Source organism: Carassius carassius, chromosome 34 (genome assembly GCF_963082965.1).
Source record: "Carassius carassius chromosome 34, fCarCar2.1, whole genome shotgun sequence".
Lineage (NCBI taxonomy): Eukaryota > Metazoa > Chordata > Actinopteri > Cypriniformes > Cyprinidae > Carassius > Carassius carassius.
This window is the reverse complement of record NC_081788.1, coordinates 7,198,904-7,221,699: the sequence shown is the minus strand read 5'-3', so window position 1 is coordinate 7,221,699 and position 22,796 is coordinate 7,198,904. Positions and strand designations below refer to the sequence as shown.

The 22,796-nt window shown below is 38.0% G+C and overlaps 1 protein-coding gene across 2 annotated transcripts in view; it reads left to right on the top strand.

The window, feature by feature from the left end:
* Positions 1 to 2,055: 2,055 nt before the first annotated feature.
* LOC132115403 (intermembrane lipid transfer protein VPS13A-like) overlaps positions 2,056 to 22,796 on the top strand; it is a 51,933-nt gene continuing 31,192 nt past the window's right edge. For both annotated transcript variants that reach the window (XM_059523860.1, XM_059523859.1), the window contains exons 1-37: positions 2,056 to 2,305; positions 4,206 to 4,249; positions 4,619 to 4,661; positions 4,793 to 4,888; positions 5,530 to 5,631; positions 5,715 to 5,824; positions 5,934 to 5,993; positions 6,548 to 6,607; positions 6,699 to 6,779; positions 6,860 to 6,917; positions 7,014 to 7,141; positions 7,237 to 7,343; positions 7,435 to 7,606; positions 11,690 to 11,752; positions 11,946 to 12,078; positions 12,197 to 12,291; positions 12,660 to 12,802; positions 13,078 to 13,279; positions 13,500 to 13,614; positions 13,835 to 13,971; positions 14,552 to 14,684; positions 14,758 to 14,875; positions 14,991 to 15,135; positions 16,374 to 16,446; positions 16,539 to 16,708; positions 16,867 to 17,023; positions 17,548 to 17,627; positions 18,168 to 18,227; positions 18,728 to 18,914; positions 18,994 to 19,110; positions 19,192 to 19,295; positions 19,755 to 19,922; positions 20,548 to 20,855; positions 21,005 to 21,152; positions 21,241 to 21,382; positions 21,615 to 21,739; positions 21,851 to 22,020. In XM_059523860.1, coding sequence (XP_059379843.1) covers positions 2,206 to 2,305; positions 4,206 to 4,249; positions 4,619 to 4,661; positions 4,793 to 4,888; positions 5,530 to 5,631; positions 5,715 to 5,824; positions 5,934 to 5,993; positions 6,548 to 6,607; positions 6,699 to 6,779; positions 6,860 to 6,917; positions 7,014 to 7,141; positions 7,237 to 7,343; positions 7,435 to 7,606; positions 11,690 to 11,752; positions 11,946 to 12,078; positions 12,197 to 12,291; positions 12,660 to 12,802; positions 13,078 to 13,279; positions 13,500 to 13,614; positions 13,835 to 13,971; positions 14,552 to 14,684; positions 14,758 to 14,875; positions 14,991 to 15,135; positions 16,374 to 16,446; positions 16,539 to 16,708; positions 16,867 to 17,023; positions 17,548 to 17,627; positions 18,168 to 18,227; positions 18,728 to 18,914; positions 18,994 to 19,110; positions 19,192 to 19,295; positions 19,755 to 19,922; positions 20,548 to 20,855; positions 21,005 to 21,152; positions 21,241 to 21,382; positions 21,615 to 21,739; positions 21,851 to 22,020 — 4,454 coding nt within the window. In that variant the 5' untranslated portion in view covers positions 2,056 to 2,205. The remainder of the gene's footprint in view (positions 2,306 to 4,205; positions 4,250 to 4,618; positions 4,662 to 4,792; positions 4,889 to 5,529; positions 5,632 to 5,714; positions 5,825 to 5,933; positions 5,994 to 6,547; positions 6,608 to 6,698; positions 6,780 to 6,859; positions 6,918 to 7,013; positions 7,142 to 7,236; positions 7,344 to 7,434; positions 7,607 to 11,689; positions 11,753 to 11,945; positions 12,079 to 12,196; positions 12,292 to 12,659; positions 12,803 to 13,077; positions 13,280 to 13,499; positions 13,615 to 13,834; positions 13,972 to 14,551; positions 14,685 to 14,757; positions 14,876 to 14,990; positions 15,136 to 16,373; positions 16,447 to 16,538; positions 16,709 to 16,866; positions 17,024 to 17,547; positions 17,628 to 18,167; positions 18,228 to 18,727; positions 18,915 to 18,993; positions 19,111 to 19,191; positions 19,296 to 19,754; positions 19,923 to 20,547; positions 20,856 to 21,004; positions 21,153 to 21,240; positions 21,383 to 21,614; positions 21,740 to 21,850; positions 22,021 to 22,796) is intronic.

Sequence of the window (22,796 nt, the reverse complement as noted above, 5' to 3'; positions counted from 1 at the left end):
GTTTTTTTCTTTTTTAAAATAGCATTAAAACAACTAAATAGCAAAAATTAATAAATAAATAATTAAATAAATAAACGGGTACGTAAACTGTAAACCGTTTACTCCTAACATCCCTCCCTCCATTCTGTAGGAATAAGCTGCGCTGCGAGTGGGTGTGAGCACAATGCAGATAAGGAGCTGTGACTGGAAAGACTGCACATTAGCCTAGGTCTTGTTGTATTTATACAAATTAAATATATTTGTTTTGGATTGTTTCATTGACCACTGAAGCGGTCTATAGGCCTGTTTTACCAAAACTATTTAACGTTTTGTGGAAGTACACAAAATGAAGCAGACATTTATATTTCTTTCCTCTGTTAGTTATCACAATGCAAGGGATTGTGCAGTGCAGTGAAGTGCAGTGTTGCGCTTTGTATGAGAAAGGCTAGCCTATACCTATTTGCAAGAGTCTGCAGCAGCCAAACATGAAGAAACGTTATTGAGCGGCACATCAGATCAACTCTTATCCTGCGTGATGGGAAAGACATAGACTTGAAAAGGTTCCTTTTAGGGCCGCCCACGCACAATGGCATAAGCTTTTTTATTATTATTTTACTCATAGATAAAAAAAATATCCGTTTCTCGAACAAAACGAAATAATAATAATAATAATAATAATAATAATAATAACAACAGGCTAATAATAATAATAATACAAACCGCGTTGTCATTTCTCTTTATTTCTTTTTGTTCTTATTTCGATTTGGTGTTACTACAAATTTGAGTCAATCAAACAAAGAAATATTCCAAGGCCAGAGCCGGTTTAAAATAACTGTTTATTTTGATATGATCATCTTAAACGAGTCAGATTCTCTGGATCTGAGCGCAGTTATTGGGTAGCATATATGTAGACAGATTGATTAATCCTGATAAACATTCCGCTACAATAAAAACCATGACATTAAAATAAATTTAAATCCGTGTATGTCTATGATCCCTCTTGCAGTAACAGCGTGCAGATCCTCATATTGTACTCAAGGCATAGGCTACTGCAAGCAAGCCTATACCTAAACAAGCAAAACAATCGCTTTCACATGGGAAGTCAAGTTTAATGAACAATAAAAACCGACGCCACAGCTTCGTTCAACTGATTCGCAAAGGCTGTTGAATAATAAAATGTCCTGTTCTTCCTGTTATTTGCAGAAAGGGCAGTTTCTCCAAAACTTAAAATACATTCTAATACACAACAAACAAAGAAGAGTGAAAAGAACATCGGACCCCAGATTCGAACTCCCGTCTCTAAAGAAGCAGTTCATGGTCGCAAGGAACACAGACCACGGTACTACAGAAGCGGACACTCTTAAGCGTATGATCACTAGATTTGACACACTCCAACTTACACAAAATGATAATAAAACTGTACCATTTGTGTACATATGAAAAAGACGACAAAGACACACGTTTACCCAGTGAAAAAGTAAAAACATCACATGATGAAAAGTCCAAATATTGGCCACATAACGTTAAAAAAAACAGGATCCTTGAAGTCGATCGCCATTCACATCGACATTCTACTGTTCATGTCTGACTGCCTACTGCATCTAAGGGGCTGGTCTGCGCATAAAAGGAGGGGCTGATTATAATATTACAGAAAACGCCGTTTTTTACGCAGTCTTTGTCAAACGGAGCGCCGTAAATTACGGCGTATTATGAATGGCCAAATGGCGAAATTAACGGCGTTTTGGATTGCATCAATAAACGCCGAAGTTAACGGCGGTTCTGCTGTTTAAACGCCGTAGTTTATGCCGTCTGTGCTACAAAACGCCGTATTTTACGGCGTCTTTTTGTCTTAAACGCCGTAAAATACGGCGTTTTCTCTACACCAGGCGTCTGGTTGATGACGAATTGTGAACCAATCGGCTTTCCATACGCTTTTGACGTGCCAAGATGCAATCAGACGCCCGAGCAGACGTTAGTGACTACTTTGGCTTGCCATAAAACTCGGCGAGCCGTTACGCGATTGGCTGGCGAGGCGCACGTGATTCACCGTGACGCAGCGTCACGTGTTCAGCAGCAGAGGGCGGTGTAGCGAGGGACTCGCAGTCCCTCCAGCGATGTTTATTTCAGGAAACGGGACAGTCAGTAAATACAACCACTTTCCTCAGGTGGCACACGAACCGCAGGCGAAGGAAAGCATGCTGTCGGTTGTGTGAGCAGGACGCGAAGATGGTGTTTGAGTCGGTGGTGGTCGATGTCTTGAACCGGTTTCTGGGGGACTATGTGGTGAACCTCGACAGCTCGCAGCTCAGCCTCGGCATTTGGGGAGGTAAACGTGCCAGGTGTCAAATCCCAGATGCCTCTGTGCTGTTTGATCTCTCTCTCTCTCTCTCTCTCTCTCTCTCTCTCTCTCTCTCTCTCTCTCTCTCTCTCTCTCTCTCTCTCTCTCTCTCTCTCTCTCTCTCTCTCTGTGTGTGTGTGTTACGCTTACGCTGCAGTCAGAGAGTCATGTTTTGACGTTGAGTAACGGTTACAGATTTGAACATGCGTTGGCAGTAAACATTAACTAAAAGCCAACTCAAAACTACATGAATAATGTGCTGGTTTAAATAGATTGATATTGAATTTAGCACAATGAAAATGGTGAGCTATAGAAGTTAGTTATCTGTTACTCTGAATTAAGTGAAGAAGTGAAGTGACATTCAGCCAAGTATGGTGACCCATACTCAGAATTTGTGCTCTGCATTTAACCCATCCGAAATGCACACACACACAGAGCAGTGAACACACACACTGTGAACACACACCCGGAGCAGTGGGCAGCCATTTATGCTGCGGCGCCCGGGGAGCAGTTGGGGGTTCGATGCCTTGCTCAAGGGCACCTAAGTCGTGGTATTGAAGTTGGAGAGAGAACTGTACATGCACTCCCCCCACCCACAATTCCTGCCGGCCCGAGACTCGAACTCACAACCTTTCGATTGGGAGTCCGACTCTAACCATTAGGCCACGACTTCCCCGGTATATTCCCCGGTATATTCCCCGGTTAGTTTATTACATTGACTTGAAGAGTTCAATCCCACATGTCATCTGTTCAGTCTCACGTGTAACTTATAGCTGGTTCTTTACTATAATAGTTAACTAAATAAATAATCCAGAAACTACCATAAAAGTACCCGGTGAGACAGTTTTCACTTTCGGGTGAACTGCTTGCTGTGTAAGATTGAAGAGGGCTTCACTTTCACTCTGAGACACTGAAGACTTCTGCGTTTCACTGCTTCTTGACACGAGACACGAGTCTTGAGTTTTTTAAAACAAGAGGATAATTATTTTGACACTGATTAGAGATTAGAGCAAAAGTATTTTGTTACGCAATACCATTTCATAAAATTTCTCTTTATTTTAAAGCCATTATGAAACATGGATCTTAAATAATATTAACAGGTAATTTTGATTTAATCATGTATTAGTAAATATTAAAAACTAACATGAACTGAATTGAGTACATTATTTATTAAGTATTATTTGTAGTTACCTGATGTTAAAATATGAAACCTTATTGCAAATTGTTACCAAACTACTAGCCTATATTCTCCCAAAATGAATAGGTTAAAATAAAATATTCCTCATTGATGTTTTCACTGCCGCATAACTACTTTTTGTTAATACCATTAGATATTTATGAAAACTAAGTTACACAATTTGCCAAAATTTCTCTAAGTAGGTCTGATTAGTAAAAACACCTCATTTTTAATGATGTAATATGTCAACAGTATTGTGAAATGTTCTGACTTTGATCAAAATCAATAAATGGATGTTAAAATCATTTTGAAACCATTCTATAGTCCAGTGGCCCTTAACTAGGGACCCGGGGCCTCAGCAAATTTACAAGGGCAGATATTATAATATAGTAGTTATATTAACTCAACTTAATTTATCTCACTTAAAATGCTTAATCAAGAAGAGTTTTTTTCCCAATCAAGCACGATTTAATTTAGGTCGTTTATTTAGCTATTTAAGACACTTTCAGTTTCTGTTAATGCAAAAAAGTTTAAAAAGAAGTAAAAAAAAAAAGCAGGGGCTCGGCTGATGAGAATTACTGCTGTAGTCTCACTTCATTCATTCATTGTAGTCAATGCTAAATTCATCAACAACACAAGAAAAAAGGAAGATATGAATTATTTTAGACAATATTCAGGGCTATGTAATATGTGTCAACGTTTCTTTTGCAGGTGATGCCATATTAAGAAACCTTGAGATAAAAGAAAATGCCTTGGTATGTTGCCTTACGTTTCATGTTAGACATGTACTGTCTTTTGGTTGATCAGTAAATCGAGTCATTACTACTTCGGTTGCACTTTATTTTACAGTACGTGTACTAACATGTACTTATAGTGTACTTACAGTGTATTTATCTAAGAAAGTTCTGATAATACAAGGTAACTACATGGGGTAGGGTTAGGTTTAGGGGTAGGTTCAGGGTTAGTACCTAGTTATTACATAGTTATTGTAATTACTATAATAAGTACCAAGTATGTACATGAGAAACAGGACTGTAAAATAAAGTGCTACCACTTCTTCTAATGCTCTGTGAAGCTGTGCTTCCTTGGCTTGTTCTTTAATGTGAGGTTTATTTCTGAAACAGGGTCAACTGGACATCCCTTTCAAAGTCCGAGCGGGACACATAGGTAAGTGTTCAACTGCTCTATCACGGCTGTTGACTTCAGTATTTTCGTGGTGCTTTATAAAACCAGTCTGCACTTTCACGGCATTAATTATAACTTGAGCTCCTTCAGTGAATATGTCTGTCTTTTGTCAGGACGTTTGGAGTTGAAGATCCCTTGGAAGAACCTGTACACTCAGTCTGTGGAGGCCACGCTGGATGAAGTTTTCCTGCTCATCGTGCCCACTGCTAGTAAGAACTGATACTTGAAAAAGACATAAAACAATCCCAGTTTAGCATTTGGAATAATGCTACAGAAATCCAGTGAACAGTAATTTTGTGAAATATTAGTACAATAATTTTTTCTTAATACATATTTTATGCAAAGCTGTATTTTCTGCATCATTGCTCCTTCAGAAATCATTCTAATATGCTGATTTTCTACTCAATTATTATTGGTACTCAAATATTATTAGGAATAAATAACATTTTAAGATATATTAAAATAAATGATCATATTTCACAATATTACTGTATTTTTGAACCGAGGCTGCATTACATGGTGCCTGAATCATGCAGACTTAACCATATTTTATTCTTACGGTTGGTTCTTCTTGGGTTTAGGATTATAAAAATCAATCCTTATTGGATTATAGTTTAGTTGAATTAAGTTCATTTTAAGTTAATATTGTTCCAAAGCAAGAAACATAATGCCTTATAGACCTCTGTTGAGAATCACAGTGGCGAGCACAATCATATATCCTCATGATATGATGTATTATTAGCATTTGTATTGTATCATCAGGTATAGTGAGTATTGCATGAAGTGTGACACACGTTAATGCAATATCACTGCATGCATGATTTGACTTCTTGCGTCTCTGTTAACGCAGGTATAAAGTATGACGCAGAGAAGGAGGAGAGACAGCTGCAGGAAGCTCAGCAGAGGGAGCTGCAGCGGATCGAGGAGACCAAACAGAAAGCAGCAGAAAAAGGTGCAGTAAATCATTTGAGCTCACTTTGGTTTTACATAGAGAAAGGTAAGTTTGTGACTTTGCATTCGTGTTCTTGTATTCAGAGAATCCAAAGGCAGAGAAGCAGGACACGTTTGTGGAGAAACTGTTTACACAGGTGATCAAAAACCTGCAGGTGAAGATCTCCAACATACACGTCCGCTATGAGGATGATGTGAGTACTTTGGGCATTGATGTTCTTGAGCTTACAGCTTTTATATACTGAAACCTGGTATAGATGTTAATTTTCTTCCATGTTAACCATGAATATTACACACATTCAGGTCACCAATCCCGATGCTCCGCTCTCCTTCGGAGTGTCCCTGCAGAACCTCAGCCTCCAGGTGTGCCAGTAATATCATGCCAACCTTTGTTAGTTGAATCTCATAACAACATCTTTTTATTTATCACACTAAAATCAAGTCAAAAATTAGATTTTGCATAAAAATTAAAATATAATTTAATATAAACCATATTAATATAAATGTAATATATTTAATAATATAAAACTTATAATAAACAATAAAAAAAGTGTCAAGAAAATATATGTATATAATATTCAATTAACAATTCTCTAAGTGTATTTTTCTTGATGATTGTTTTACATGTAAACTTATGATTTTTTTTTTATATTATCATAAAATGTATTTACATTTAATATGTTATTCTATGGAAACAAAATTTTGTTTTTCCTTTTGAATTTGGGGTGAAGTATGACCTAGCTGTGTTTTTGTGTGATTCGCCCTGATAGAAATGAAATCTCTGCTCAAATCACTGTAATCAAATCATCTGTACAAAGTGAAATGTTGCTGATACGAAGCGTGGCTAAGCAATGCAACCTTGTTTTTTTTTTTTTTTAGTGTTTTTTTTTCATAACATTTTTATTTCAATTTTCTAGACAGCTGATGAGAATTGGAAGCCATGTCTTCTGGATGAGAAAGCCAAGCTGTTTTTCAAGGTCAGAACACGACTTTTTCCCTTTCACCATTATGAGTAGCCAAATGAACCGCTGTTATTCACTAGTTAATTCTGCTTGTTGCATCATTTAGCTTGTACGTCTGGACAATCTGTTTGCGTACTGGAATGTGAATTCAGAGCTCTACTCCAACCACAACCCTGAGGAGGCTCTGGTAGGGTCTTCAGGTTTTATTAAACTTTTAGTCTAAGGAAAAGAAATAGCACATTTTCATAGTTTGTTTCTTTTTTATAGCGATACCTGAAGCACAGTGTAGCCACCCAGAGCGCTATCCCTCAAGATTATCATTTCAGTGAGTTCAAGCTTTAATTGGTTCACAATTGGTTCACTTCATGTGTTTTCTCTATGAAACGCAAACCAACTTGGTTTTTGTGTGTTTTTGCTTTAGTCTTTCGTCCAATATCTGCCAACGCCAAGCTGCGCATGAATCCTCGCTCTGATGTGGACTTCTCCTCACCAAAAGTGGATCTAGTGGTCAACCTCCCTGAGGTGGCTGTTGAACTCAGCCATCCACAGGTGAGGAAGACATCCATTTAGTTTTGTGCAGTTCATTGTCGCATTTTAAATGTAATAATAGCTTGTATGTGAGTTGACTTTTTGTTGTTTTCTAGTACATCAGCATCCTGGAGCTGTTGGGGTCGGTGGATATGATGACTCGTAACCTCCCATACAGGAAATATCGTCCAGATGTGGCAGTTCACACTAATGCGCGTCAGTGGTAAGTGCATTTCAAGATTGAGCTCTTGACTGATTCCCTTTGTTGTTTATTTTCAGGATGCTCTGTTCTTACTTTTTGTTGGTTGTCATAGGTGGCAATATGTGATCACATGTGTTTTGGAGGTCAATGTAAAGCCCCGCCTTCACATGTGGTCATGGCAACGCATCCGTCACCATCGGCAACATGTGAAAAAGTACAGAGAGCTCTATAAGAACAAAATCACCAGTAAGAAGCCTGCAGAGAGTCTGCTGAAGGAGCTTGAGGTGAGCACTGAGCATGCTCACTCTCATGTCGATCCAAACCTATATGTTGTGTTTTTTTGGAGTTTTACAGCCGGGGTCACTATGAACTCTGTGAACTGCCAAAGATGACTGTGGTTTTATTTTGGATTTGTAATTTTTTCTGTTTGTTTGTTTTTTGGAGTTTGAGTCTTTGTGAACCGGCAAACGTGGCTTTTTTTTTGTTTGTTTTGGAGTTTGAGTCTTTGTGAACCGGCAAACGTGGCTTTTTTTTCTTATTTTTTGGTTTGTTTTGGAGTTTGAGTCTTTGTGAACCGGCAAACGTGGCTTTTTTTTGGTTTGTTTTGGAGTTTGAGTCTTTGTGAACCGGCAAACGTGGCTTTTTTTTTCTTATTTTTTGGTTTGTTTTGGAGTTTGAGTCTTTGTGAACCGGCAAACGTGGCTTTTTTTTGGTTTGTTTTGGAGTTTGAGTCTTTGTGAACCGGCAAACGTGGCTTTTTTTCTTATTTTTTGGTTTGTTTTGGAGTTTGAGTCTTTGTGAACCGGCAAACGTGGCTTTTTTTGGTTTGTTTTGGAGTTTGAGTCTTTGTGAACCGGCAAACGTGGCTTTTTTTCTTTTTTTTTGGTTTGTTTTGGAGTTTGAGTCTTTGTGAACCGGCAAACATGGCTTTTTTTTGGTTTGTTTTGGAGTTTGAGTCTTTGTGAACCAGCAAACATGGCTTTTTTTTTGGTTTGTTTTGGAGTTTGAGTCTTTGTGAACTGGCAAACGTGGCTTTTTTTTCTTATTTTTTGGTTTGTTTTGGAGTTTGAGTCTTTGTGAACCGGCAAACGTGGCTTTTTTTTTTTCTTGGTTTGTTTTGGAGTTTGAGTCTTTGTGAACCGGCAAACATGGCTTTTTTTTTCTTTTTTTTTTTGGTTTGTTTTGGAGTTTGAGTCTTTGTGAACCGGCAAACGTGCCTTTTTTTCTTTTTTTGGTTTGTTTTGGAGTTTGAGTCTTTGTGAACCGGCAAACGTGGCTTTTTTTCTTTTTTTTGGTTTGTTTTGGAGTTTGAGTCTTTGTGAACCGGCAAACGTGGCTTTTTATTTATTTATTTTTTTGGTTTGTTTTGGAGTTTGAGTCTTTGTGAACCGGCAAACGTGGCTTTTTTCTTTTTTTGGTTTGTTTTGGAGTTTGAGTCTTTGTGAACCGGCAAACGTGGCTTTTTTTCTTTTTTTGGGTTTGTTTTGGAGTTTGAGTCTTTGTGAACCGGCAAACGTGGCTTTTTTTCTTATTTTTTGGTTTGTTTTGGAGTTTGAGTCTTTGTGAACCGGCAAACGTGGCTTTTTTTTTCTTTTTCTTTTGGTTTGTTTTAGGGATGCACCGAAATGAAAATTCTTGGCCGAAACCGAAAAAGAGAAAACCAAGGCCGAAAACCGAAACCGAAACACCGAAAGAAATTATGCCAATTATTAGTACCATTGCATTTATTGCTATGACCGTGTACTAACTTTACTAAAATTAAGACATTGCAATTGCATCAATTAATATTAAAGTTTCAAAGATAATTACAATTACATAAATTATTTAAAAAAAACAATGCACAGTATTAAAATAAAATTCAAACTAAAAATTTATCCCACTCATGTGTATATTAAATAATAATGTACAGGCCTACTGGCCTGCAGAAAGGTTTTAAAATGAACTGTTCTCTCATAAAAACAAAGTGCATTTAGGTGAAGTGCATTTGAAATTTTTCTCTGTAGGACTAGAAAGTGCATTACTTCTCCAGTAGGCAAGACTGTTATCACTTCTGGGGATGGGGACTTCAGACAGATAACCATCTAGCTGTTGAGCAGTTGAGGTTGTCATCTGCCTGACATTTGAGAAATATTTGAGAGAGTGTATTTAAATAGGCCCAGGGCATAAATAAACATTTTTATCAAATTAAAGCAGAAATCTAGCAGAAAAATGGCTACAATCTGATATTATGTATGCATTTGTGTGTGTGTGTGTGTGTGTGTGTGTGTGTATATATATAATGTCACATATATAGTAGCCTAAGAACAAAATAGCCAACGTATTATTATTATTTGAGGCACTTTCTTGCAGAACTTCACTGAACATATCAGACACCGAGGGTGCATGCCTCTCATCTGGTGCAGACACGAGTCTTTTTTTTCTGCGTTCTGATCTCAGTCTCCTGCGCTTGGAGCTTCTCCGTCTCCACGCGGGTTCTCCGCATCCAGCGCGGCCTGGATCATTTCTCGTGCGCGCTGCCTTATTTCCGCATCCAAGTAATGGTCTTTATAACGCGGATCAAGCACATTCGCGATGAAGTGCAGAGGATCTGAAAAGATCTCAATGAGACGTGTGCTAACAGACTCTACTTTTCTTTGTTTTCACTTCGTGTTCCGTCTTAATCTCTTTGTTAGGAGACGCTTTAGTGCTGCGAATAAAGGAATAAGAAGAGAGAGAGTGTTCTCACAGGTGTGAATTGAATGTCGCGTAGAGTTGTGACGTTCGCGAACGAACCGATTCTTTTGAACGGCTCATAAACATGAACGATGGGAGCCGAGTCGCGGCTGGAGGGGAGCCGTTCTTTCTGTCGTTCTTTTTTCCTATGCGTGTTTCACACAGATGCACACAAATGAGCTCCTCCGCGAGAAAGAACAGTTATAGGGGGAGGGGCGCACCCAGCGCAGGCCAACCCTTTATAGCGTTATGTTATTAGTTATTAGTTGTGCACGCATCCTTCACGTGAGTAGGACTCCAGTGGAAAAAAAAACCCTGCGTGCCTCTGTCATTGTCAGCTGTCACAGACATTCATTGCAGCCCACTTTGTTATTGTTCATTGACTTGAAGGGGCTGATGTCCTATTTGCAAAGTTTACAGTAGTATGTAGACATTTCCATTTTATTTATTAGAATTTTATCTACTTTAAATATTTTTAGTTTTCTATCAAAATGTTCTTGTGTGATAACAATGTTCTTGTGTGGAAGTGTTTGTAGTAAAAGCTGTTTTGCACAGAAATTCATTGCAGCTGGCTTTGTTTTTGATGTTTATTTGTGAGTAGGTATTGTATGAATAACATTTCAACGTAGCTTTACACACACACACACACACACACACACACACACACACACACACACACACACACACACACACACTTTGTACTAAAGGTAAATCCAAAATAGTGATGTCACTGTCTAAGCAGAGGGATTTGTGCAACCCTATGGAATATAGTCCACACATGACAAATGAGGTAATAATCAATATTTCAGAATAATTCAAACTCAGATATTGGTGTGTGATATCTGAGTTTTAATTATTTGGCTACAAATCTCACCTCATCATTCCTCCCAGTGATTATTTCCAGGATAAACTGAGATGCCCCCAAGCTGGCTTCTTAAAACTGACTAAATATTTAAAAAGAGCCAAAAGAAAGATCCGGATCCCCTCAAAGAGCCATAAATCCCATCACTAATGTCGCGGGGAGCTCGTGGTCTGCGCTATGCACGTGCAGGTCGCGGTTTCTGTTTGCGTCATCACAACATTTCGGCCGTGTTGTTTCGGTGATAAGTCTATCGGCCGAAAACCGAAAATGCCATGAAAATTTTCGGTGGCCGAATATTCGGTGCATCCCTAGTTTGTTTTGGAGTTTGAGTCTTTGTGAACCGGCAAACGTGGCTTTTTTTCTTATTTTTTTGTTTGTTTTGGAGTTTGAGTCTTTGTGAACCGGCAAACATGGCTTTTTTTTCTTATTTTTTGGTTTGTTTTGGAGTTTGAGTCTTTGTGAACCGGCAAACGTGTCTTTTTTTTTCTTATTTTTTGGTTTGTTTTGGAGTTTGAGTCTTTGTGAACCAGCAAACGGCTGTTTTTGTTTTGCTTGTCTTTTTTGGAGTTTGTCAGCTGTGGTCACTGTGAACCGTGTTTTTGTGAACTGGCAAGAGTTGCATGAAGACTTTACAAATAATTTTCCTTTTGTATTGAAGAAATAGCAGCATGTGGGTTTGGGATGACATGAGTGTGCAATACATAAAACAATACACCTTCAAGATGAGCATATCACTGCTGTTCTGAAAAAAGACTGAGCCTCTGCTGAATGATGCATTTTGTTCACTCTTTAGGAGACTGAAAGAACCCTGGATATATTCAACATCACAATGGCGAGACAGCAGGCTGAGATGGAGGTGATGTACTCTCTCTCTCACAGTCACATTTGGCTTGTACAACATTTTATAGATCATTTGAACCCTCAATACAATGTGGCCTATGACTCATATCACAAGAAATGTGTTCCTGTAGTTCAGCTGGTGGAGTATGAAGCTAGCAACATAAAGGTGTTGGGTTTTACTCTTGTGTATTCTGTCGCTGGTGTTGTAGGCCTCAAAGACGGGGCTCAGGATATACCGTCCTGGGGTGGAGGTGGAGGAGGAACAGTCACAGGGCTGGTTCGGCTGGATGTGGGGCTGGTCTGGAGAAAGTGACACACCAACCAAAGATGTCAAAACGGGAGGTTTGTCTGCACTCTGGATCTGTTTATTCCTACAGAGAATCTGAGCTCTAGAATTCTGCGGAAAGATCTTTCAGCTCATTGTAATATTTAAATATTCCACTTCATCTCTTTCTCTCAGGTTTTGATGAGCTAATGACTCCAGCGGAGAAAGCCAAACTATACGCTGCCATTGGATACAGCGAGACAGCCGTCAATCCTAACCTGCCAAAAAATGTTAGTGACAAACAATCATCATATATAGAAATCCAGTTTTTAGAAGTTTATAGTTTCGTTCATAGATTTTTCATAAGTGTTTATGCAAGATATATTCCCCAACTTGACTTGCATCAAAATCCTTGGATTCTTGATGAAAAGAAAGTTAAGAACAGCAGCATTTATTTCAAATAAAAATCATCTGTGGCATCATAAATGTTGTTACTGTCACCAATAATCAATTATTGATCCCCTTAAAGATCCCAAATTTATGAACAGTATAACTAGTTTTATCTTTCTTGTATAAGCAGGACGTTCCAGTCCACTGAAATTACACATCTTAAGCTCATGTAAAGCATCACGCCCCTGACTAATATTTTTGTTTGCAGTTTGAAAATATGAAGATACACTTCCAGCTTAATCGCCTGAGTCTGTCAATCAAAGAGAGCCGAGAGAAGCCGGAGATCATCAAACTGTCCGTCATTGATCTGAAAGCCATGCTGACTCAGAGACCTGCGGCCCAAGCTATAAAGTACTGCGTTCTCTTCTCAAGTCCACTAATTTGAAGGGATTTTCTGTGTTCGATACATCTCAGTGTCACACTTGCTGTTGATAAATACTTTTAACTTGTTCCTCAATTGTGGAACAAGGAGAAAACACATTTGCACATTTGGCTTTTTAACCCACCACAATGTATTGCCACATTGACCTCCTCTGTAAGGACATTAGTGTAATGATCATTTTTGTTCGGCAGACCTCCTGTAAGCCAGAGCATGCTGTTGTATGACATAATGTTTTACTCTTCAGGATCTCTGCTCAGCTGTCATCGTTCGAAGTGTCGGGTCTCCCACGAGGCAAGTCAGCCCCCATCCTGCTGTCTCCACGTCACGTGGTCGGGATGAAAGATTTGGCTTTACTAGACCTCATGTTTGAGACGAACCCACTGGATGCAAAAGCAGACCAGAGACTCCACATCGAGTCCCAGGCACTGGAGATCATCTATGACGCTGTGAGTGTGAGGGAGCATCTCTCTGACAGGGAAAAAACAACAAAAAAAAAATTTTTTTTGTATAATATATTAATATTTCAATAATTTAACAACACATTTGCATGTGATGCAATCTGGTGTTGGTTAATGGGTACATAACACGCATAAAAGTATTTTTTTTTTTTTTAATGTGTATATATAATGTATTCAGTATGTTAAGTGTGGTTTGTTCTTTTTGTAGATGACCGTGAACAGTATGTCAGCTTTCTTCATGCCCCCAAAAGACCTGCAGCTGGATGAACTGACCAACGCCACCCTCATGAAGCTGGAGCAGTTCAGAGACAAGACCTCCACAGGTTTGTGAGGATTCACAAGACTTGTATTTGTTTGATAGATGCTTTCCTTTCCTAAGTTGGCGGCGCAACGTGAATCAGACTTGAAAAAAAAAAAAGAAGTATAACATATTTCCTACAACTTTTATAATAAAATAATGTAATTTTAATATATTTTTGTATGGGAATTGTGTGGTTCTAGAATAGTAGCTTGTACTAAAACAGTATTATTCATTATCCACAGGACTCATGTATGTCATTGAGACTCAGAAGGTTCTGGATCTGAAGATAAACCTCATGGCTTCATATGTTATTGTACCAGAAAACGGCTTTTATGACCCCAAACATAATCTTGCCATTCTGGATTTGGGTCATTTCCAGGTAAAAACATCTCGCTGTCAGTGCACATTTTTCTTTATATATATTTTTTTTTAGATCATAATCATAATTTTTGACATGGAAGTTTTAGTAAGGTAGGTTTCAGTGAAGTGCTTCATATAATTTATATCAGGCAAAACAAAACAGAGTGATCGAAAGAAATGTGAATTCCTTGTTCCTTGGGAATTTACTCCCTAATGAGTCATACTTATTTTTAAACCATTTAAGAAAAAGAAAAAAATCCTGCAAACTACCAAAGCTTGGTGTTCAAAGTTGGCAAAAGAGAGCTTTTCAAACTTGGTCCAGCACCCTATGACGTGACAAATACTTAAAAAATACTTTCTTTTTAGGAACTTTCAAAGTTAGCTCATTATCTAAAAACTACAGTGGCTTTTAAAAATACAAAAATAGCATATCTACATCTAGTTTATTTTTTATATTATTTCATTTATAGTATCACGTTAAATACTTATTTATTGCAGCCTATAAATGTTTTATATATGAAAATATATGGCTGCCTTTATATTCTAATGAGGGGATGATAATACTTAACTGGCTAAAAGTGTGTGTTTGTTGTGTGTAGATGTCCAGTCAGAGCAGAGCCGACCTGCCTCAGCTGTCCGCGGGCAGCAGCACTATAGAGGACATCATGTCTCGAGCTTACGACAGCTTCGATGTCCAGCTCAGCAGTTTACAGTTCCTCTACACCAAAGCAGGTGCGCAGCCTTGCACAGTGATTGACACGATGCAGAGTTTACAGGGCTTTACACATGCTGCGTGTGTTATCAGGTGGTGACTGGAAGCAGGCTCGTCTGCTCAGACAGTCTGCGTTTCACATCCTGGAGCCTGTGGACCTGAAGGTGGTCTTCAGCAGAGCCATGGTGGTGACAGACTCACGGATGCCCAAGTAAGCAGGAATATCCCTGTCTGGTGTGCACGTGATTGAACCGTTATGTGCATCACACATTATGCATGCACTGACATATTTGTACCTAATGTTTTTGTATTTTTTTTCTATTCAGGTTTAAGATTTACGGTGAGCTCCCTCTTCTGTCTCTGCGGATCTCTGATGATAAAGTGCGTGGCGTCCTGGCGTTGCTCAGCAGCATTCCCCTTCCTGAGAGTCGTCTGGTGCCCCAGACTAGAGCGCCACATGTAACACCCAAGGTAATTAAAAGAGTGTGTCTTCCCTGACAAATATAGGTAACACTTTAGAATAAGGTTCCATTAGTTACTAATGTTAGTTAATGGATTAATGAACATGAACAAACAATGAACAATACATTTATTTCAGTATTTATTAATCTTTGTTAATGGTAGTTAATAAAAAAACAGTTATTCAGGTAATTCACAGTGCATTAACTAACGTTAACAAGCACAGCTTTTGATTTGAATGATACATTAGTAAATGTTGAAATTAACATTAACTAAGATTAATAAATGCTGTAGAAGGATTGTTCATGCTCAGTTCATGTTAACTAAAGTAGTTAACTAATGTTAACTAATTAATCTTATTCTAAAATGTTACCCAAATATAGATATTATTGTTGTTGTGGTTCTTAATTGTTTATCTGTAAATAATGCAATTTAATGCAGCAAATGATGGGTACGGATAATAAATATAATTCTATTGCTGAAATAAACCATATACAAGAAGACTTTGAAAATGTTGCTATTAGGAAGTAAAACTTAATCTGCTCTCATTGTTCATTTAGCATTATCAATGTAATAATATACTATTTATTAATGTTTCGAGTTGGCTTTTTATTTACATTTCCTGGTTTAGTAGTTTCATTATGTTTTTTTGTTTTATATTTCTGTTTAGCTGTAAATTTGTTTCAATTGTAATTTTATTCTCTTCAGTTAATTTGTTTTTTTTATCTAATATTTGTACTTATTTTTATTTCAATTATGGAAATTATGTTTAATAGTTTATTAACAATAACTATCCATTCTGACATGGGGTTGCTGTTATAATCCGATGCCTATAATCTCAAATATTAAAGCTAATTAAAAAAATGTGTTTCCGGTCTTCATTTGAAAAATTACTATATTCTTTCATTTCTTAAAATCCCAGGGCCAATTTAGTTTCCAGTCTTTCTTTTAGTGATTTTTTTTTTTTTTAAAGACACAAAAACTATGGATAAATAGAAGTGAATGGTGTGGCTTCTGTTGGTGTTGGTGTTTTATTAATATAAAGATAAAGCAGATATTTGCATCATTTGATAGAGTATCAACCCAAATAAATTGACAAGCTTTTGATTCAAATCAGTTTAGACCTGATATGTTTGGACATATTTCCATTTTGCTTACATTTATCTACGAATGATGTTGAGAGTTGTTTTTCTCTTGCAGATGTGTGTATTATTATTATTATTATTATATATATATTTTTTTTTCATTAGCCCTCCAAACGAGGGAACACACCTCGAAGACCAGCCATAGACGACCTGCGTGCATCCATCATATACGGCTCAGGTCCGACACACACACCTTCATACAAACAGATTCACAGAGAGAGCTCTACTCTATAGCCTAATATCAGTAAACGCTGTCTTTGTCTTTTCCAGACGAGGAGCTGTTCTTTGATGCCCCCAGTTCACCGATCGAGGATCTGCCGTTCTTTGAGGCTTCCACTGACTCTCTGCAGGGTTCAGCCTCTGATAAACGTCTGTCCATGGTGCTTAGAGACCCCAAGAAGAACATGACCGAGTTCCTCTTGAGATTTGAGATCAACAAGGTCTGATAATACAAGAGAATTGATTCTTTCGAGTTCTATTTAAACTATGCTTTTCGTTCCTTATAGAGATTATATCAGATGTGTGTAAGAATATTTTCAAGGCTCCTCCAGTCATTCTTTTCACCCAGTGACACTTTCCCTCCTTTGTTCCCGTCTAGCTTTCTATTCAGCTGTGCCGCTTGTCAGACAGCGAGGAGGTGAGCGTTCTGCATCTGTTCATTGATGGATTAGGGACAGAACTCAAACTTCGCACCTTTGACATGTCTTCGTACACCTTCCTGCGTGAGATCTGCCTCGAGTGTTCAGAGTACTTGGGTAAGTGCATTGAACTCTGGCTTTTAACCCCAGTGATCTTGATGTCTGCTGTTTACACTACGTTTTGACAGAAATGAATACTAGGATGCATTGAGTGCAAAAGTGACAGTAAAGACATTTATAATGTTACAAAAGATTTCTATTTAAAAAAAAAATGGTTTGAGGAATCTAAAATATGGTCATACAGAATAAGGCATTCGTATGAGCAACTTGTTAATAAGTGAGAATTGGACCTTTAAAATAAAGTGTAACTCGATTCCTTAATCCTACCCCAGATAACTACCTTACTAACTATTAATAAGTAGCATATAAGGAACTTATTGAGACATGAAAATGTCTCAGTGTTGTTCTTCTGAATTTTCTATTCATCAAAGAATCCTGAAAAAATGTATCTGGGTTTCCACAAAATATAAAAAAATCACAACTATGCATAATAATGATAAGGAATGTTTTTGAGCGCCAAATCTGCATATTAAAATGTTTTCTGAATTCCAAATAGAAGTTATTTGTTTGTTTGTGTGAAGATTCTGAGGACAAGAAAGTTCACCTTATCACCACTCTGGACAATTCTGAGGAAGATCTGCTCACTTTGGAGTATGTCAAGGTAAAATTTGCTTTATCATAATTCTCATGTCATATTTCTATGGGTCCATGTATATGTAAAGTGCAGTTTATCATCAACTTGTGGCATGATTCTGAACATTGTGATCAAACCGAATTTCTCTGGCACAGTTTTCTTGTTCTTGGCGATGTCTCAGCTTTGTGGGTGTTAAAATCCTAGTTGGATTCCAGCTTTCTGAAGGCCATTTTATAATTTTAGCTTTAATAAGCCAAACATTAACAAAAAATTTGAGCTAATTTTGTGACTCATTATGCATGACTCATGTTAATTACAGTCCTGCTCTGTCGAGCTCTGATAGCACAGATTTAAAAAGCCTGTATTTCTGTACATTCTTTATGAAGGACAATTTAAAATGGAAGCAAATCAGCTATTTTCGAAGGCTAAATCTAATAAAGAAAAGATAAATAACTATAATAGTATATCAATGATACAAAATAACAGATATGATTCATTCAGCACAGTCTTACGCATAGGACTATTCTGTAAAACTAATACTAATAATAATACTCTCATCTTTTTCAGGCAGACAAAAATGCACCGGATTTCAAAACGATGCATAAAAATACAGAGCAACTAATCAAGGTAAGCTTGATCACAAGTGAGTGCTTAGAATTTCTCTACAGCTAATGTGAGCCACAAAGATTTTAAAATGCATACTAACTGTAAAAATGTGTTAAAATATGTACCGTATTTTTTTTGACTATAAGTCGCACCTGAGTATAAGTCGCATCAGTCCAAAAATACGTCATGACGAGGAAAAAAAACATATACAGTGTATAAGTCGCACTGGACTATAAGTCGCATTTATTTAGAACCAAGCACCAAGAGAAAACATTACCGTCTCCAGCCGCGAGAGGGCGCTCTGTTTACAGTGAGAGGCTACAGGAGCACTGAGCAGCATAGAGCGCCCTCTCGCGGCTGGAGACAGTAATGTTTTCTCTTGGTTCATTTCTCTCGGTTCATGTCAAATTAATTTTGATAAATAAGTCGCACCTGACTATAAGTCGCAGGACCAGCCAAACTATGAAAAAAAGTATGACTTATAGTCCGGAAAATACGGTAATTTATGGTCTTTGCACCAGGTGAATTTCTCCTCACTAGACGTGCATCTGCACACTGAGGCACTCCTCAACTCCATAAATTTCCTCAATAACCTCCTCCCACCACTGAGGAAAGAGGCACAAGAGGAGCAGCCCGTCCTTCCCAAGGAGGAAGAGGAGGAAGAAGAGGAGGCAAAAATAGAGGATTCTGCTGTTACCAAGAAATCTTGTAGGACAATTACTTTTGTATGGTTCTTTTGTTTTGTCAGGATATAATTGTAATCTCATATTATTGGCTTGTTCTTCAGCCTGTAAGAAGTCAAAGTTTGAGGATGTAGTGAATTTGCATATCCGAGCAGACCTCAGCTGTCTGAAGGTCTTCATAAGAGGAGAGAAAGCCAGGATCTCTGAGATCAGCATTGAGGGTAATACAAATTTCTGTAAATGCACATAAACACCGTAAAGTTGGGATATGTTCCAGGACTGCATGTTCTCTCTTACACCAGGGCTGGTTTCTGAAGTACAGATGAAGAAGAAGTGCGTAGAGATTCTCGCTAACCTGAAGAACATTGTAATTCTGGATTGTGACAAAGAGGCACTATATAAAAAGGTAGAAAGTGCTGTACTTTTAACAATAAATAAATCATAGAATGGTAGCTAATTTGGAACAGTGGAGAACTAGTTCACATTTTTGTTACATTGCATTATTTTTGTTTAGTGTTTAGAATGGAAAAAAAGGCTTTTAACCACAAAACAAACAATTTCTTGTTTGATTAACTTTTTTCTGTTTTATTGGGCCAAAGTAACAGTATTGTTTATTAAATTATACAATTCTTAAAAAAAAATCTCCTAAGTATTTAGAATTTTTTGTGACATTTAAAAAGATTAATTACAAAAAATATTTGCTAAAAAAATAAAAATGAAAAAATAATGGTGCAAATGCTGAAACATTAGTAACTTATTGGCTTTGAGCTAAAAAATGTTCTTAATTATTAAATTATTTATTTATTTAATTTTGTATCATGCATAAAAAGGTGAGTGTATAAGATGGAATTGTCATGATGTATAGGCAGTGTCCATCGCGGATAAGGAGGTGTTTGATTTCCGCATGGTGAACCATGTGGATGCAACGGAGGGCGATGCTTACACAGACATGCAAATTGTGGACACCAGTGTAACTTTGACTGTGGGCTGCATTCAGGTTATTTTCCTCAACAAGTTTATGTCCTCAATACTGGTAAGTGTATATTATATATATAATAATATTTTTTTATATTTAATGTCTATTTATTATACATTTAAAAAGTGGAGAGGGCCTACAATTTAACCTTGGGGGACACCTTATAGTTTCTTAATAGAAACAAACTGCTTGTTGTTGTTTTCTTTTTCACCTGATTTCTCAATAAATATTGTTTTTCTTTATTCTTAAGTGTCACAGCAAATATTTAATTTTATTAGCCTCTGCTTGCATTTATTTTTTCATATATATTTGTCTGTTATCTAATAGTCTCTCTCCTTCTCTTTATTTTTTCGGTAACACTTTAGATTAATAATGGTCCATTAGTTAATGTTAGTTAACTACTTTAGGTAACATGATCTAAGCAAGAACAATCCTTCTATAGTATTTATTAATCTTAGATGGTTAATTTCAGCATTTATTAATGCATTCTTCAAATCAAAAGTTGTGCTTGTTAACGTTAGTTAATGCACTGTGAATTAGCATGAACTAACAATGAATAACTGTATTTTCATTAAAGATGAATAAATACAGTAATAAATGTATTGTTCATGTTAATTAATTAATTAACTAACATTAACTAATGGACCATTATTCTTAAGTGTTACCATTTTTTCTTTTTCAGGCATTTATTAATAATTTCCAGGAGGCTAAAAATGCATTGGCAGAGGTGACAGCCCAGGCAGCAGAGAAAGCAGCCACTGGAGTTTTGGAGCTGGCAGAGAGAAGCACACGTATCTACCTGGACGTAGACATTAAAGCTCCTGTTGTCTTCCTCCCACAATCCTCTGTTTCCCACAATGTCATTGTTGCAGATTTGGGTTTAGTGACCGTAAAGAACCACTTTGAAATTGTCTCCTCCCCACCACACACCAAGATCCCCCCGGTCGTGGACATCATGGCTGTGGGACTGAGGGATCTTAAAATGTACAGGTTAGTTCGGTAATTTTAAATAAATTTACTGATTTGAATTAATTAATGTGATTTAACATTCCTGAAATTGCATTTCCATTGTTTAAAAAAAAAAAAAAAAAAAAATATATATATATATATAATATTCATATATTCCTTTATTACCTCAGGACCACATTCACTGATGGACAATTTAAGAGTGAACTTCAGTTACTCAAACCAGTCAACATGGACCTGTCAATCAAACGCAATCTCTCTGCCTCCTGGTATCACAGCATACCTGACATCCAGATCAATGCACACCTCAAACCCATGAGCGTAAGTGCATGTATTTGTGTTTGTTTCTGTATCTAATCTTGTAGCTGCAGGGGATATTGCAGCTGATGTCAATGTGCATTTATTGCAGCTAATCCTGAGTCAGGAGGACCTTACAATAGTGCTGAAGACTCTGAGTGAGAATCTGTCTGAGACTTCTGATGCTCCTCCAGCTCCATCCAGCTCTGATAAAGGAGACACGGTTTCTACCAAGGATACTCAGAGTTCTGGAGGTATGAAACACACACAAACACATATTGTCGATTACTAATGCATAGGTTATATCAAGCATACTTAGTGTGTGTGTTTTTTTTTATAATTAGCACAGATTTATCTAACTATATACTAATGTATAATTATTTTCCAATTCAGAAGTTGGATGTCTTGATCTTGGTCCCGGTTTTATTATTATTATCTTTTTTTAATTCAGATTGTATTCAGATAAATGTCTCATATGTGTTGTAGGAAACACAGTTGTGACCGCAGCAGTGGTGGAAGGCCAGAAAACAGGCAAACTAAAGAACAAACTGAAACTGGACTTTAAGTTTGACTCCATGACAATAGTCCTGTACAGCCCTAACAACAATGAGGTGACAAAATACACTCAATTCACCTTAGACAAGAGTGTAATGATTGCATGTGAAGCCAGGTTTAAATATTGTGTTCTAGCTTTGAGAATCGGTTTATGTGTTTACGTACAGATCCAGTTATCAGACTCCCGTGATGAGAGTTTGAAGTTGGCAGAGTTCATGTTGGGCACCATCTCCACCGCTGTGCACATGTTCTCTGACAGCTCCATGAAAGCCTCCCTCAAACTCACAAACTGTCTGCTGGATGACAAGAGACAGAGGGTGAAAATGATCACATCCAGGTAGATCACACACAGATCATGAGCCACTGAAGATGCTCCAGTTCTCTTACGAGAGCTCTCTCGTACTTTGTATTTTTGTAAAGCGCATTTGCAGCAGTACACAGCCATAGGCGAGATGGCTCGTTCGCTCATTGGCTTGTTCTGCGGCAACTGCACAGCCTATCGAGCGCGGGCTGATGCAACATCAGACCAATAAGGGCGCTTCGCGCCCTTCTTGCCACTTCCCGCCGAAACGGGTGTGGCCCAACCTATAAAAGGAGCTCGAAAAGGCTGACTCACCTGATTTTTCATCTCTTCAGCGAAGCTCACGCATCGCTGGATCACGGAGGAAGCAAGCGCCGTCTGAGAAAGCACATCAGCAGGACGAGCCATTCTGAAGCTGCTGGCATCGCCGCCTTCCACTGCCGTTCCTGCTGCGCTGTCTAGCGCCTATATCCTTTCAATTCTGTTATATCCAAGCTGTTCTTTATGTGTGTGTGTGTGTGTTCGCCCTGCGACACACACTCGTAAAAGAGCTCGCGTCTTTTTTAAGATGCCTTCCTGCGGCTCGTCAGAGCCCCACTCAGCGAGGGAGACCGGTACGTCATCTGTGTCTCCTGCCTGGGTGAAGATCATGCAGCGCTCGCTGACGGCGGATGCCCCCACTGCGAGCTGTTGCCATGGTGACTCTGAGGACTCGCCTGGCCTTTTTCTCTGAGCCTGCATTCTCCGCTGCGGTGAGGCGCCGTAAAAGCATCGCTTCCAGCGGATTCCGGAACCGTCTTCAGCTCAACCGA